Below are 17317 nucleotides of genomic sequence, written 5' to 3'. Positions count from 1 at the left end.
GTTATGTTACTTTATAGTTTATAAAACTCCGTTTTTAAAGTACAATCATAACTTAGTAGATAAATGAGTCTTTTCAATAATAGTTCAAGTAAACATACTAGTAAACTATAATAGGTATAGTTTAGGGGTTCAGTTCATACTAGATACTAGAACATTGTAACACCCAGATTGCCAGGTATGTTATTTTATTTCTTTATTTTTGGGTTTTGTGGGGGAACACGGCGAGTTGGCATCTAGACTCGCCGAGTATGGTCGCGGATTTGTACGCGCGTTCATAGCTGGACTCGGCGAGTCCACGCTGTTTAATGAAACCCTAATTTCTAGGGTTTAAGACCTATTTAAAGGGCCTTATGGCCGTCATTTGCGGCCACCAACCCCAAAGAGAAACCCTAAAAGAGATCTAGAGCGTTTGTGAGGAAGGAGAGGCAAATCTTGAACTTTTGTGGGTGTTTTTGCAAGAGGGAAGTGTTCAAGGCAAGAGGAGGCTGAAGGAGGTGCGTTTTTGGTGGTTTTGAGCTCATAGAGATTGCATTGAGGTATTATTCTCGGACCTTCTTCAGTTTTGGTGTTGATTCATAATGTTAGGGTTTTCTAACCCTTTTAGAGGTTGATTAAGTGGTGTATTTGGTCCCTTCTCGAGTTTGTGTTCTGGATCTGGACCCAAAGAGGTCCAGAGACCTTAACCCTTGGAGCTTTATGAGTCATTTGGGGAGTTTTGAGCTTGGAATGTCATTTTTGGGGCTAAATCACCATCTTGGACCATTTCTATGTTATATGTGTGTCAAGGTTCGAACCTTACGTGATTATCATGCTTGGGGAGGCCAGATCTATGATTGTATGGAACAGATCTGACCCCAGAAGTTGTTTTGAGTTTGTGCATGGCATGAACTCGCCGAGTCCGAAGAACAGACTCGGCGAGTAGCATGAAGGTTGCCCGTTAATCACTTAGTGAGTGGACTTGCCGAGTTGGGGGAATGACTCGGTGAGTCAGGGAGAGTCAGGGGGACTGAGTTCAAGTTGGAAGTCCCCGAGTTGTTCTTGAGACTCGGCGAGTTTAGTCGGGGTGGCCCCGCGATTCATGCCTGGTGGAACTCGTCGAGTCAGGGAGGTACTCGACGTGCCAAGAGAGGGTCCAAGAGAGTCAGTGGACACGTGTAGACTCGTTGAGTCGCCCTAGTGCACTCGCCGAGTCGGGTCAAAGTTTGACCGTTGACCTTTTTGACTTTTAGGGTTGAGTACAGTTGTATTTATGAGAGTATTACTTTATGTGATTAGGCGGAGGCTAGATCAGACTTCTTCCGAGTCAGATATTTACCGAGACATCGAGGTGAGTCTTCTCACTATACGTTACCTAGAGTGGTACTGTGCGATAACCAGAGGGTCTTATGTGTTATGTATGACATTATGTGTTATGTGATATTTGTATGTTGTATGATGATATAGACCGGACCAGAGATTCCAACGAGCTATGATCGGACCTAAGGGTCCAACGAGCTACGGGACTGGAGGGTCCCGCTGAGACACATCGACCGGAGGGTCGTATTATAGCCTCGAGTGGCGTATGTGCTATATGTGATATTTTGGGGAACTCACTAAGCATTTATGGTTACATTTGTTGTGTTATGTGTTTCAGGTACTAGTGATGAGCGCGGGAAGGCGCCGGCATGATTCGTACACACACGCATTGGAGTTTTTGTAGAGATTCTGGGGAGATGTTTTGTGATAATAACTTTTGATACAATGTGTTTGACATTATTTATGAATGAATGAATGTTTTAAAAATGGAAAATTATTTTGAAAATTTTACGTCGTTACAAGTTGGTATCAGAGCCTTGGTTTGAGGGATTCGGATGCATCTTCGGGCGTATCTGAACTCAAACTGAGGATTTGAGAAAGGATTTTTGCTAATGCAGTAAAATTTTTGAAAAGAATAAAAAGAGTTTTGAGACAAACAGAGCAGAGCCGTGTGTACGATCAGCCAGTGCCCGAACGGTGAATCCCCAAAAGTCCCCTTACATTATGTGTTATGAGATATGTTGTGTTATGCAGGCTAGAGTAGGCTAGGTATACATGTTAGGACTAGAGTGGCCTGATCTGTGATGCCTTAGCCTAGGAGATTTCTGCTGCTGAGATGCTTTGAGGACAAGTAGATATCTGTTAGCAGTTCATGAGAGTAGAGTACTTGTAATCCAAGATCCAAGGAGGAGGACTTGGAGTGAATACTGATGCGGTGTGGTCAGTAGTATCGGGCCCGTACTACTGAAGACACCGGATCAGTGGGCATTCCAAGTAAGAATCTTTTGGACAACAGAGGACAAGTAGGGTTGCGTCATCGAGTATGAGTGTGCTCGATCGAGTCTTTGATAATTTTTGTTGTATTTCAGAAACATCATGGTTGGGACTCGACACACACCTGAGAGTGGTGGTGTAAGCGACGAGGAGATCTGTCGATTGCTTCATGCGGAGGTTGTTGTTGCCATCCAGGCTGAGATTCCCGAGATGTTTGGGGACATCAAGACCACGTTGATTGAGACCTTTGATTTGCGGTACGCCGCGCTGACTGAGGCTGCTGCAGCTGCAGCTACTGCTGCTTTTGCTTCTGCCAGACCTCAGGGAGGTCACTCGTTGTTGTTCCGGGAGTTCAGCAACACGAAGCCACCGGAGTTCGACGGGACGCAGGACCCGATTGCCGCTATGAGGTGGATCTCTGAAATCGAGGGATGTTTCTATACGTGATCTTGTCCAGAGCACTTGAGGGTTCGGTTCGCCTTGAACCAGCTCCGCCTGGAAGCGAAGGATTGGTGGAAGTTCGTGACGGCGAACTTCACTTTGGCTGAGATTTACGAGGTGACCTGGGAGAGGTTCACCGCTATGTTCAGAGAGGAGTATGTTCCGCCGGTGGAGAGGGAACGGTTGATTCAGGAGTTCTTGACCCTCAACCAGGGTACTAATTCTGTGGCAGTGATCACCAGGAAGTTTCATGAGAGGGCGATGTTTTGCCCTGAGCAGGTGTTGTCTGAGCAGGCTCGTATGAGTCGTTATCTGAGTGTACTGAGGAGGGATATTCGGGAGTTCGTGGCAAACTCAACTTATCAGACATTTGTTGAGCTCCAAGCAAATGCCCGGAAGAGGGAGATCGAGTTGGAGACTCAGGCCAGGAAGGAGGCCGAGTCTCATAGGATGGATCAGCGGCCGGCTCAGTCTCAGCTGGCAGCCAAGCGGGCTAGATCAGCTGATTCGAGATCTGGAGGCGCGAAGCGCCGCACTTGTGGGAAGTGTGGAAAGAGTCACGAGGGGTCGTGCAGGGCTGGGGTATGCTATAAGTGTGGGAAGGAGGGGCATATCGCAAGGGATTTCCCCAAGGGATTCTCAGTTTGCTTTCATTGCAACCAGACCGGCCATCGGAAGGCCGAGTGCCCACAACTTCTTCAGGGATCAGCACAGGGATCTGCGCCTGCTGCTAGGACTACCGAGGTTCGGCCAGTGAAGGTCGAGGCCCCGAAGGCTCGTGGGGGAGCGTTTCAGTTGACCGCGAAGGAGGTCCGCACGACGCCCGATGTTGTGGCTGGTATGTAATCTATTTTCATCTTTTATTTGAGTTGAGTTTTTATGCTTGTATGATGATATGCGTAGGTACTTTTCTTGTGAGTTCTGTGCCTGCATTGGTATTATTTGACTCGGGTGCGAGTCGGTCGTTTGTTTCCATAGCATTTAGTCAGCATATTAGTATCCGTCGAGAGGCGTTGGATCGGCCTCTGCGAGTTTCCATAGCTGATGAGCGAGCAGTGTATGCTTCGGATGTGATTCGAGGAAGTGTCCTTGAGATCTTCGGTGTGGAGTTTCAAATAGATCTGGTTCCGATCGCGATGGGGGACGTGTATGTTATAGTGGGTATGGATTGGTTGAGCCGATTTGGAGCTATGATAGACTACGAACGTCAATTGGTGACAATTTGAGACCCTAGTGGGGGAGTTCTTACAGTGCACGGTGAGGGTACACGTGTGGGGTCAGCATTTTGTTCGGCCGCCAGAGCGAGAAAGAGTCTACAGTAGGGCTGTAGAGGATTTGTGGCATATGTGATGGATGCGAGGGTTGTTTCAGAGAGACCGAAGTCAGTTGTTGAGGCTCCGATAGTACGCGAGTTTCCGGATGTGTTTCCAGAGGAATTGCCGTGTGTGCCTCCGGAGAGGCAGGTAGAGTTCGGTATTGAGTTGGTCCCAGGAGCTGCGCCTATCGCTAAGGCGCCTTATTGCCTTGCGCCACCGGAGATGCAGGAGCTATCCTCGCAGCTTCAGGAGCTATTGGGGAAGGGGTTTATCAGGCCGAGCAGTTCGCCATGGGGGGCGCCTATTCTTTTTGTCAAGAAGAAGGATGGCTCGCTCCGGATGTGCATTGATTATCGTGAGCTGAATAAGCTAACGGTCAAGAACCGTTACCCATTGTCGAGGATCGATGATTTGTTTGATCAGTTGCAGGGAGCATCTTGGTTCTCCAAGATCGATTTGAGGTCGGGGTATCATCAGGTGAGGGTGCGGGAGGAGGACGTCCAAAAGACAGCATTCCAGACTCATTATGGGCATTACGAGTTCGTGGTGATGGCTTTCGGACTCACCAATGCACTGGCGGTGTTCATGGATCTCATCAACAGGGTGTGCAGACCGATGTTGGATCGCTCAGTGATCATGTTCATCGACGACATTTTGGTGTATTCGAGGTCCAAAGAGCAGCATGAGGAGCATTTGAGGGAGATCCTCGGAGTCTTGAGATCGGAGAGGCTTTATGTCAAGTTCTCCAAATGTGAGTTCTGGCTACGAGGGGTTCAGTTTCTGGGACACCTCGTTAACCAGAATGGGATATTGGTCGATCCAACCAAGATTGAGGCGGTCATGAGATGGGAGGTGCCGAGGTCACCCACCGAGATCAGGAGTTTTCTGGGTTTGGCTGGCTATTATCGAAGATTTATTAAGGATTTCTCCAAGATCGTCGTGCCACTGACCAAGTTGACTCGGAAGGGTGTTGCGTTTTCTTGGGGTCCGGAGCAGCAGACCTCATTCGAGATGCTTCGCCAGAAATTATGCAAAGCACCAGTGTTAGCTCTTCCGGAAAGGATGGAAGATTTTGTGGTTTATTGTGATGCATCGATATCCGGATTGGGAGCAGTGCTTATGCAGATGGGGCATGTGATTGCTTATGCATCGAGGCAGCTTAAGCCTCATGAGTCGAGATATCCCACTCATGATTTGGAGCTGGGAGTGGTAGTGTTCGCCCTCAAGATCTGGCGACATTATCTGTTTGGGGTTCAGTGTATAATATACACGGACCACAAGAGCTTGAAGTATTTGATGGATCAGCCCAACCTGAATATGCACCAGAGGAGGTGGTTGGACGTGGTCAAGGATTATGATTGTGAGATCTTGTACCACCCGGGTAAGGCTAATGTGGTAGTCGATGCATTGAGCCGTAGGGCGGAGGGCGCCCCAATTCGAGATGTTTGTTTGAGATTGTCAGTGATGACCCCGGTGTTGGATGCTATTTGTGGGGCCCAGGCTGAGGCTGTGAAGCCATAAAGCCAGAAGAGGGAACGAGTTGTCGGATTGGTATCGGAATTTGTTATCGATAGCCGGGGGCTTATGGCATTTCAGGGTCGGATATAGGTACCGTCTGTAGGTGGAACGCGTACCATTTTGATGAAAGAGGCTCATCGATCGAAATTCTCGAACCATCCCGGGGCCACTAAGATGTATTTGGACCTGAAGAAGGATTATTGGTGGCCCTGTATGAAGAGGGATGTCGCATGGTTTGTAGAGAGGTGCTTGACATGTCGCAGGGTGAAGGCCGAGCACCAATGTCCACATGATAAGCTGCAGCCATTAGAGATTCCCGAATGGAAATGGGAACAGATTACCATGGATTTCATCACCAAATTGCTAAGGACCGCAAGGGGTGTCGATGCGATTTGGGTGATTGTGGACAGGTTGAAGAAGAGTGTTCAATTCCTGGCCATCAGTGAGAGCTCTTCCGCAGGGAAGTTGGCAGAGATGTACGTGAGAGAGGTGGTATCGCGGCATGGAGTGCCGATCTCGATTGTCTCAGATCGAGATGTACGTTTCACTTCCAGATTCTGGAAGAAGTTTCATGAGGAATTTGGTACGAAGCTGCATTTTATTATCGCATACCACCCACAGACTGACGGGCAGAGTGAGCGGACGATTCAGACGCTCGAGGACATGCTCCGGGCATGTGTGTTGGATTTCGGCGGGATTTGGGACACGTATTTGCCCTTGGCGGAATTTTCCTATAACAACAGCCATCATTCGAGCATTGGCATGTCGCCCTTTGAGCTGTTGTATGGGAGGAGGTGTCGAACCCCTATTTGCTGGGGAGAGGTAGGGCAGCGTGTGATGGGCAGCACCGAGATTGTGCTTCAGACGACAGAGCAGATCCAGCAGGTCAGACAGAGGTTGTTGGCCGCTCAGAGTCGTCAAAAGAGTTATGCGGACAGACGCCGGTCCGAGCTCGAGTTTCAGGTCGGCGACTTTGTGCTCCTGAAGGTCTCTCCTTGGAAAGGAGTGATCCGATTCAGGAAGAGGGGCAAGTTGGGGCCCCGATATATTGGTCCTTTCAGGGTGATCACGAGGGTAGGCAGGGTAGCCTATCGTTTGGAGTTGCCAGCAGAGTTGGGTCAGATTCATGACACCTTCCACGTGTCGCAGTTGCGTAAGTGTATAGCCAACGAGTCGGCAGTGGTGCCACTAGAAGATATTCAGGTGGATGCGAGCCTGAATTATGCTGAGAGACCGGTGGCGATCAGGGATCGGAAGATCAAGGTTTTAAGGAACAAGGAAGTGCCACTGGTGCAGGTCCAGTGGTAGCATCGAAAAGGGTCAGAGTTGACTTGGGAACCGGAGCGTGAGATGCGGGAGCAGCATCCGGAGTTGTTTGCAGAGTGAGACTTCGAGGGCGAAGTCTGATTCTAGTGGGGGAGAATTGTAACACCCGGATTCCCAGGTATGATATTTTGTTCCTATATTTTTGGGTTTTGTGGGGGAACTCGGCGAGTTGGCGTCTAGACTCGCCGAGTATGGTCGCGGATTTGTACGCGAGTTCACAGCTGGACTCGGCGAGTCCACATTGTTTAATGAAACCCTAATTTCCAGGGTTTGAGACCTATTTAAAGGGCCTTATGGCCGTCATTTGCGGCCACCAACCCCAAAGAGAAACCCTAAAAGAGATCTAGAGCGTTTGTGAGGAAGGAGAGGCAAATCTTGAGCTTTTGTGGGTGTTTTTGCAAGAGGGAAGTGTTCAAGGAAAGAGGAGGCTGAAAGAGGTGCGTTTTTTGGTGGTTTTGAGCTCATAGAGATTGCATTGAGGTATTATTCTCGTACCTTCTTCAGTTTTGGTGTTGATTCATAATGTTAGGGTTTTCTAACCCTTTTAGAGGTTGATTAAGTGGTGTATTTGGTCCCTTCTCGAGTTTGTGTTCTGGATCTGGACCCAAAGAGGTCCAGAGACCTTAAACATTGGAGCTTTATGAGTCATTTGGGGAGTTTTGAGCTTGGAATGTCATTTTTGGGGCTAAATCACCATCTTGGACCATTTCTATGTTATATGTGTGTCAAGGTCCGAACTTTACGTTATTATCATGCTTGGGGAGGCCAGATCTATGATTGTATGGACCAGATCTGTCCTAAGAAGTTGTTTTGATTTTGTGCATGGCATGAACTCGCCGAGTCCGAAGAACAGACTCGGCGAGTAGCATGAAGGTTGCCCGTTAATCACTCAGTGAGTGGACTTGCCGAGTTGGGGGAATGACTCGGTGAGTCAGGGGGACTGAGTTCAAGTTGGAACTCCCCGAGTTGTTCTTGAGACTCGGCAAGTTGAGTCGGGGTGGCCCCGCGATTCATGCCAGGTGGAACTCGTCGATTCAGGGAGGTACTCGACGTGCCAAGAGAGGGTCCAAGGGAGTCAGTGGACACGTGTAGACTCGCTGAGTCGCCCTAGTGCACTCGCCGAGTCGGGTCAAAGTTTGACCGTTGACCTTTTTGACTTTTAAGGTTGAGTACAGTTGTATTTATGAGAGTATTACTTTATGTGATTAGGCGGAGGCTAGATCACACTTCATCCGAGTCAGATATTTACCGAGACATCGAGGTGAGTCTTCTCACTATACATTACCTAGAGTGGTACTATGCGATGACCATAGGGTCTTATGTGTTATGTATAAGATTATGTGTTATGTGATATTTGTATGTTGTATGATGATATAGACCGGACCAGAGGGTCCAACGAGCTATGATCGGACCTAAGGGTCCAACGAGCTACGGGACTGGAGGGTCCCGCTGAGACACATCGATCGGAGGGTCGTATTATAGCCTCGAGTGGCGTATGTGATGTATGTGGTATTTTGGGGAACTCACTAAGCATTTATGCTTACAGTTGTTGTGTTATGTGTTTCACGTACTAGTGATGAGCGCGGGAAGGCGCCGGCATGATTCGTACACACACACGCACTGGAGTTTTTGTAGAGATTCTGGGGAGATGTTTTGTGATAATAACTTTTGATACAATGTGTTTGACATTATTTATGAATGAATGAATGTTTTAAAAATGGAAAATTATTTTGAAAATTTTACGTCGTTACAAACATACTATAAAGAGAAACATGGAGGAAGACACAATACGCGATAACAGAAAGAACATACTAAATGGTATAACATGAGAGCAATACAGGATCTAACTATACTAATAATCACTAACTCATTGTTCTAAACAAAAGGTGATAGTAAATTGGGTATACATGATCATATAACATTAATGTGAATTTACGCGGCCTAGCAATTTGTTTGCGGAAGTCGTGTTTGGTCCCCAGAATCTCTTGCAGGGAGAGCGTATAGTAAGGGTACTATCCATAACATTATGACCTTAATAAACCAAACATGTTTTAAGGTAATCAGTACGTCAGGATGTCAATTCAAAAGACGATTGTGTACTTATATTTTCCCATTACTTTCATATTGCACTACTAGAAAAACAGCCTTTTACGACGCTCATTGCGCGTCGTAAAAGGCTCAGACGATGCGCAAATGCGCGTCAAGGAAGGCCCTGTCATAAAGAGAGACGACGCTCATTTATGACGCGCAATTACGACGCGCTTTTACGACACACAATGCGTATCAAGGAAGGCCCTGTCATAAAGGAAGACGACACACATTCGCGTGTCGTAACCTTACGACGCGCGTGTTAATGACACGCAATGCGTATCAAGAAAGCCCCTGTCAAGAAAGGTCGTGTTATAAATAAAGATGACACACATTTTTGCGTATCGTAAATTTAAATGTTTAAAAAAAAATTATATATTTATTGATTTTTAAATTAAATTTGCATTTAATTTCTTATAATAGAAATAAAATACCATATACAAAAAATACAATCCATTGCATAATATAAAATAAAATTTCATACTCAAAAAATAAATTGCACAAGTTATAATGTCATACAAAGAATAATACGAGTAGATTAACTTGATATTGGAATACACACTTTGAGACATGCACCATTCAGACCACCATCCAGACCTTCACCCAAACACATGACCAATGATATACAAACACATGACCAAGGGTTGCATGATAACAAGATCTTCTAGAGCTTCTACTTTGTCTAATGATAAGGTGTTGTATATATAACATATCAACATCCTCAAACTCATCAAAATCCTCCTGTAGACGAAATGGTTTGTGGTGGTTTTACTGTTAGATGCTTTGTGAAAAGTGAAAACCACAAGATTCTTTTATCCTGAATTTGACAAGGTGGTATAATGGAGAGAACCTCAAAGAAACTATTGAGAAAATGTGAAAAGGAAAAAAGTATATGATGACCTAATTTCGTTCCACATAGTCACCAATGAAGTCCTTAACATCATTTACTTGTTCAGGGCTCAATTCATCATTATCCAACCTCGATTTGAGATTCCAGCTCACACACCTAACCAATAATACGCATTGTCATATATAATGTCTAAATAGGTAACCAACGACTAAGACATGCTTGAGAGGGAAGAGTAAGAAGAAAGGAATACAAATGGAAAGATAAATGACCTTTTTACCCTTCGAAAAAGATTTGTTTAATAACTCCCAAATATTTTATATTTATTGGAAGAAAGAATAACTGACAATAACGCCCTTTTTTTAAGCCATTAAGTGCAGCACAGGCAACGTCTGTGGCTGCTTGATCCTGAAAATAACTCCCAAATATTTTATATTTATTGGAAGAAAGAATAACTGACAATAACGCCCTTTTTTTAAATTAACTTAGGACAAGGTGCGAAAATGTTTAAAAACTGAGAGTATTTACAGATTCATATTGTTTAATTTAAAGACAAAAAGGGTGATAATTACCTCATAGACACATAAACCATATCCTTTAGAGTTTCCAGTATCTCTATCCTTCACAAGATCAAACCCACGCAGCGGTCTGAATCAATAAAATTCCTTAAACTTTCATTTTGTAAAAATATTTAAAAAAAAATCATAAAATTATAAAACTATATACCCAAAGGATTCTAGCAGCTCTCTTATCTGTACCTCAGTAAAGTAATACGGTAAACCCCCAACAAATATACGATCAGGTCCTTCAGCTCCACCAATACCACTAATTACACCAAAAAAAATCAGATTCACAATAACAAAGAGGGGCAAAAACGTCTTTTTGACTCTCATTTACCCTGGGGTAAGCCTAGCAGCAGCTAAATTAAGGTTTGGAATTGGTTGACTGGGGCACCACCACGATAACCACCACCACCACCACATCTACGGTTCTATTACCAAAGACTACCTAGAAAAGATTCCAGAAAAATTAATAATGAAGAAACTATAGGAAGACTGAAGATCAGAACAAGAACAAGATCAAATCATGGTCCTGTATTTGAGTAAAAAATAACTTCCTTTCCCAAAATTTTAAAATAAAAAATGATAAAACAAACCTCAAGAAGCTTTGGCTCACTGCTGGAATGAAGATAATGAGACACTCTGTCCTTTTCTCTTTTTAAGCACTCCCCTGCCTGAAATTCCCAAAAAGATTCTTGCATTTTACAAAATATAATCGTTAAATATAAGTTTACTTTCAAGAAGAGGGAGACGAGAAGCTGCATCAATGTCATCTCTTCTTGGTCTTCCACTTTTTGTTGACTACAACATTTACCATCATTATCAATTCGTAAATCATAAATGTTTATGTATTTACTTACTTCATCATGGTTTTTATGTGAATAAATAAAAGGTATTTCAAAAATGGCAATCTTGGTTTTTTCTACTAAAAATCAAAGTTTGACCCTGATGAATGTAAGGTTAAAATTACTAGATCCTGGTTCGTTTATGAATAAAGGGTGTTTCAAAAGTGGCAATCTTGTTTTTTGTACTAAAAAAATCAAGAATTGACCAGAAAGTCAAAGTTTGACTCCAAAAAGCCAATGCCTTGACCAAAAATGGTTTCCAAAAGTCAGAATTTGACACTAATATGAGTGCAGAAATGAAAATCTTGGTCTTTTGTACTTGACCAAAAAAATTTGATGAAAAACACATCGACAAAAAAGCCAAAAGGGTTTTCATAGATGCATAATGAAAAAGTCAAAAAAGTCAGAAACTACTTACGAGTCTAATCCCCCGATAAAGAGAATTAGTGTGGAGAAAAGACCAAGATCCTTGACCAAAGTAAGGTTCATAGATGCACAACGGTTGACTTGTTCTTTCAAGCTCCCCATCATCCCTCTCATGCAAATCATTCTTATTTCTATCAGCTTTTTTCGCATTTTTGTACACTTCCTCCCATGTCCCCCTTGGTTGCTCACTTTTATCTCTCACCTACATAACAAAGGCCAAATAAGTAAATTCACATCAATCAAAATAAGGAAAAAGAGATTTTTTTCAATTTTCATCCCGTTACCTCATCGTCTTCTCTTGCCCTTCTAGCTTTCATTATCTGGTCTCTTTTTTCTTCTTCCCATAAATCGTATATAAAGGAATCATTTGTTGGAATTTCCGAAATTGCCCTTGGAGCACGGTTCCATTGACCTTCGACTTTGTCTAACAAATGATGAATCCTCAAAGTTCTATTTACGTATTCACGATCTTCAATAGCTTCAAAAAGATGCCATTGCCACTTTGTTTTGATATCGGAGGGAATTTCCGATATTTCCCTTGGAGATGCAACTTCCGAGGGAAGGTGAAGGATGTTTTCTATCAATGAAGCATACCCTTCAATGGAATCCAAAGCCATCATGTTTTTGGCAGTGTCTTCTCCGGTTGATGCAATATTGGTAGCTAGAGATGATAGTTTTCCTTTGGAAACCACTTGTAATGTTATTTGTGTTAACGCCTTTATGTTTTCCTTTGGAAAAAGAAGCCCATTTACCCCGTGATTAACCTGAAATGTGTTATGAAATTATTAGTTTGTATACTTTGACTTTTGAAGTCAAACAAACTTTTTTCTACTTCAAAAATAATGATATGAGTCTATAGAAGTTTGACATTAATTTGTCATACATTGACTTACAAAGTCAAACAAACTATTTTCGATTTCGAAAACGATATGAATCAGAACTTATTGAAGTTTTTGTGGAAAAAATAGTAATTAGGTTTAAGAAATACAATTAGTGGTTTAGACAAAAAAAGAATACAATATCATATAAATTTCACCCAAATAGAAGTTTGACTGAAAAAAGTCAAAGGATAATTTGTAATAGAGATAGGTTGACTTACATATTTCTTGATTATTGGTAAGTCAGGGGCAATTATTGGTTTCTCAAGACACATTGCCCTTGTCAGAATATCAGGAAAAGATTGTTTCCAATTAGATCAAATGAGAATATGATAACAATTTCGCTGTGATGAAAAGTGGGATCACAATTTCGCTGATTTCATGGAATAGGTTTCCAATTAGGCCAAATGAGAATACGATAACAGGGACGTTGTGGGTATAATTACAATTTACAGGTGTTGTCGTTTTCATCTTCTGTAAAACTACATGAACAGGTGTGATTCCAAATAGAAAACAAATTGACCACAAGATTAGGAAAAAACTCTTTTAAGAAACGAGTTGGGTGAAATTAAACGGAAAATAGAAAACAACTTCTGGTACATGTACAGATGAGAAATATATAATGTAAAATTTCAAAGAACATTGAGGAAAAGTAAAGATTAGTGAGAAAAACCTACCTCCAACGATGGATTTTCATGTGCATTCATCTTTTAGGTCACCTATTTCAATGCACTCTCATTTTAATTTTTAAAACCTGTAAGCACATACAAATTAGGGTTTTTTCGTATGGAGAAAGAGGAACGGTAGTGGTGGTGCGGTGTGCATTGCTAATGGTGATGGTGTAGTGGCTGGTGTGATGGTGGTCATAAATGAGCATTTTAGAAAGAGAGAGAGAAGGGTGGTTGCAGTGGTTTAAGAGAGGAGCAACAATGACGATTTGGAGTGGTAAGTGGGTCTAATGGTGGCGGTGCGGTCGTCTGACGTGTGAGGACCGACAATGGCGAGGGAGAGAGAGAGAGAGAGAGAGAGAGAGAGAGAAGAACGATTGAAAGATGGTAGAGGAGGGCATGGCGGGGTTTTTAATTTTTTCAGAATTTCATTTCCCCCTTTCCCCCACTATTAAAGGATAGAACGCGCGTTCCATTAAAAAATATAAAGCGACATCCTTAGACGACGCGCATTTTATTATAGGTGCCCTCCGTGTTTTTTTTAGACACTAATTTAAGGGCGCGCAATAATGCGTGTCTTCTATCCTTAAATTTTTTGAAGAGATGACATTTTTCTAATGTCACTCTCCTTTGCGTAACATAGATCAATGAGCGTCGTATTTTGCGCGTCGTAAAAGGCCTTTTTTCTAGTAGTGGTGTGACAGTTCCACTTGAAAGTTAATGCAAACTATTTTCGAGTTATGATAGTTATAAACTAGGGAAAACTTACATCTTTTCAAACAACAAAAAGAATAGTCAAGTCTAGTACATTCATTAGAAATGGGCCTATAATGCTAACTTTATGATACCTTAGTTTATACATCAGGAATATATATTAATCAGATCCGACAGGTAGTAGGATGTGTGCTTTCCGCTTCATTTCATGTTCCTTGTTTGGTTGTGGGCTTAGAGCAGATTCACCCAGCCTACTATCTATTCAATCTTAGCTTTATATATATTCCGTATACACCAAGTAATCATAAGGAGTACCAGGTATGGGCCAGGTCATAGGACACTAATTCAATGCACCGTTTTCTAGTGCAAAACATACTTTTCAATTAGAACATTTGATATACAAAACTAGAAACTTACTTGTAAAGGGTTTAATCCATTTTATGAAACCAGTATAAACTTAAAGGACCTTAGGTGGTTAACTATATAATACCTTAGTTTAGACATCAGGGTTATATATAATTAATACCCGATAAGTAGTTGGATGTGTGCATTCCGCCTTACTTCCTGTTCCTTGTTTGGTTGTGGGCTTAGGGCAGATTCACACAATTAACTATCTATCTGATATTAGATTATACATAGCTAGTATAAACTAAGTGATTATAAAAGGAACCACTGTGGTTACCATTTTAACTAAAGAAATAAGGGTTTTCTTAAAGAAGATTTTCATCAAATATAAAGGAACTATTACAGTTAACTTCGTTAGTACCAAGTGAATACGCCAGGGTTATATACAACGATGATCTAACAAACAATGTGATGTGTGCTTTCCGCCTCGTTTCATGTTCCTTGTTTGGTTGTGGGCTTAGGGCAGATACACACAACCGATTTTTTCTTTACTCTGAGTTTTATATAACTTGTATCCATTTAGTACCCATAGAAAGGATTGTAGAGTCATTTTTACTTATCTTTCATCAAAGCAGGAAATATATGATTTTCTGGAGGAACAGGCGAAATTTTCTAAACAGAACTTACAACTTACTTTAACTTTCATAAAACTTACTTACATCACTAATATCTTATGAACTCGCCAGCTTAAATGCTGATCTCCTCTTTCAAAATAACTTGTATTCTCAGGAGACCAGTAGATAGGTACGCGCACTGGGATTCAGAAGATGGAGCAGTATAGCTTCAAGTCTTGTTTTGTTGTTTACTTTGTAGTCTATGTTATGTAACACTTTCTTTCTAATGAAATGGTTGTTTATTACTTTGATTACTATGATGCATTTCTTTTGATACTAAACATGACGTACTCCACCCCAAACGTTTCCGTCGTTCCGGTTTTGGGGTGTGACAAATGTGCGGCTCTTCACCGTTGTAGCATCCGCATTACCAGGGCCTCCATCTGTAATCCTCATGGTGATGGGCGCAGGCACCGCCACTGCTCCTCCCCCTCCATGCAACCTCAGACAATCGGCCCGTTTGTGGCCGGTCTGGTTGCATTGAAAACATATCAAGCCCTTCTTGGGGCAATCCCTGATCATGTGGACCAACTGGCCACATGCATAGCATCCCGAGCCTGCCGCCCAACAAGACCTACTGTGCGGTTTACCGCACTTCACACACCGGCCGACTCTGTTGGCCCCTACTGGAAGAATCCGAGGTCTTAGGCTTTTTAGCCTGACCTACTGCTGTCTGTGCCTGCTCAAGCTTTCGCTTAATGTAGAAGTCCAACTCCATCTCCCACTCACGGGCCTTCTCCACCACCTCATTTTGGGTTTTGCACCCTGTAAAACTCACAAACTCCTAGATATCATCCCTCAGCATGGAATGATACCTCGTCCGCCTCATATCCTCGTCAGTAGCATACGGTGGGATCAACAGTGCTCGTTCACGAAATTGGCGGTGATCTCCGCCACAGTCTCAATGGTCTGCTGGAGCATATGAAACTCCCTCTTTAGCCATTGCACCTTGATAGGTGGTGAAAACTATAAGTCAAATCGCCTAGCAAACTCGGCCCATGTCATCTCAGCCACACCAGCTGCTCCTACCTGGCTCGTCACCTCTCCCCACCAATCCCAGGCCCGATCCCTCAGCATACATGAAGCAAACCCCACCTTCGCCGCATCAGGGCATGGAATCGTGCATTGGGCGTTCTCTATGTCCGCCACCCAGCGTCGACTAACAATGGGGTCCCTGACCCTGAAATACTCTGGCGTCGCACATGCCTTAAACTCCCGGAACGAGGGAGTTCAAGCCCCGACTTGGCCCGCAGCAATCTCGACTCTGAATGCCCTGAGCCTCTTCTCCATGATCTCCATCATACCCTCCTTGACCGTCCAAAGATCACTCGGGTAGCGTCAAGGATGCCCCTCATAACCTCGGTTGCGATGAGCTCACACAACCTCTCGTCAATAGGCTCGATAACATCTCCAACCCAAATCTAGATCCCGATCTTGATCCCCCAGCTCCATGTCGTTTCATCACCATACCGAACTGCAATATCATAAAATGTAATGATCAGGATGTCCAAAAAAAGGGATCCTCCACATTGGTTCTCCTTAGAGCTTCCAGATCTAACATTGGTTCGGGTACAGGTCTTGTGCTTCCAGTAGTACATGCCCAATACTACCTTCCACACCTACATGTACCTTCCCCAAGGCTTTACCTGATAACTCTAATTTGTCCCAAAACAAAGCATATCTCACAGGCTATCGCATAGCTCAAATCCTAGTCTAACCGAAGATTTCCTCCATCCATATCAAACCAGAAAACACATGTCCTAAAAGAAAACACATGTGAGAGTGCATGTCGCGCCATCAGACCTTGCCTTTGCCCTTAGGCTCAAAAGTACCTGAAACAATCAACAAATTGTAAACTAATGCTTAGTGAGTTCCCCAAATCATACCCACACACCATCTACATAAACACATATCATATTAGCTATAAAAGCGACATATACCACGTAAGCCATGCATATAACATATAGGGATGTCATGGGCTTGTCCCTAGGGTCTTACTCCAGGATGCTATGGGCTCCCCACATGGTCTTACACCTAAGTGCCATGGTCTCTACTAGGGTCTTTGATAGGAAAGTTATGGGCTCTCCACATGGTCTTACATCCAGTTGTCATGGTCTCTCCCATGGTCTTACATCCAGGTGTCATGGGCTCTCCCATAGTCTTTCATACATGCATACCACATATACAACTAGCATACTTCCTAGCACATAACCAACTATCATGCCTCATAATATAACTTCAGCTAGTATCCCACATATCATAAAATGGACCGGATTTGGTGCCTTTGACCCATTGGCATGGTGAGGTGAATCACCTCTCATGAATGTTGAACTGACAAGCTAAGATCAGATAAATCCCATGTGCTGCTCCAACTCAACTGCC

At 43.3% G+C, this 17317-nt stretch overlaps 1 protein-coding gene across 1 annotated transcript; it reads right to left on the bottom strand.

The window, feature by feature from the left end:
• Positions 1-11075: 11075 nt before the first annotated feature.
• On the bottom strand, positions 11076-12835 carry LOC145062746 (uncharacterized). The gene is made up of 4 exons (XM_079010345.1): positions 12756-12835; positions 11941-12420; positions 11649-11858; positions 11076-11186 (listed from the first exon to the last, which is right to left on the bottom strand). Exons 1-4 carry the CDS (start codon positions 12807-12809, stop codon positions 11088-11090), a joined length of 843 nt encoding a protein of 280 aa, XP_078866471.1. The 5' UTR covers positions 12810-12835; the 3' UTR covers positions 11076-11087.
• Positions 12836-17317: the final 4482 nt, after the last annotated feature.

The sequence above is a fragment of the Lactuca serriola genome, chromosome 7, assembly GCF_051521515.1.
Source record: "Lactuca serriola cultivar US96UC23 chromosome 7, Lser_US96UC23_V15, whole genome shotgun sequence".
Classification (NCBI taxonomy): Eukaryota; Viridiplantae; Streptophyta; class Magnoliopsida; order Asterales; family Asteraceae; genus Lactuca; species Lactuca serriola.
Note: the sequence above shows the minus strand (reverse complement) of the source record. Positions and strands in the feature narration are given on the sequence as shown.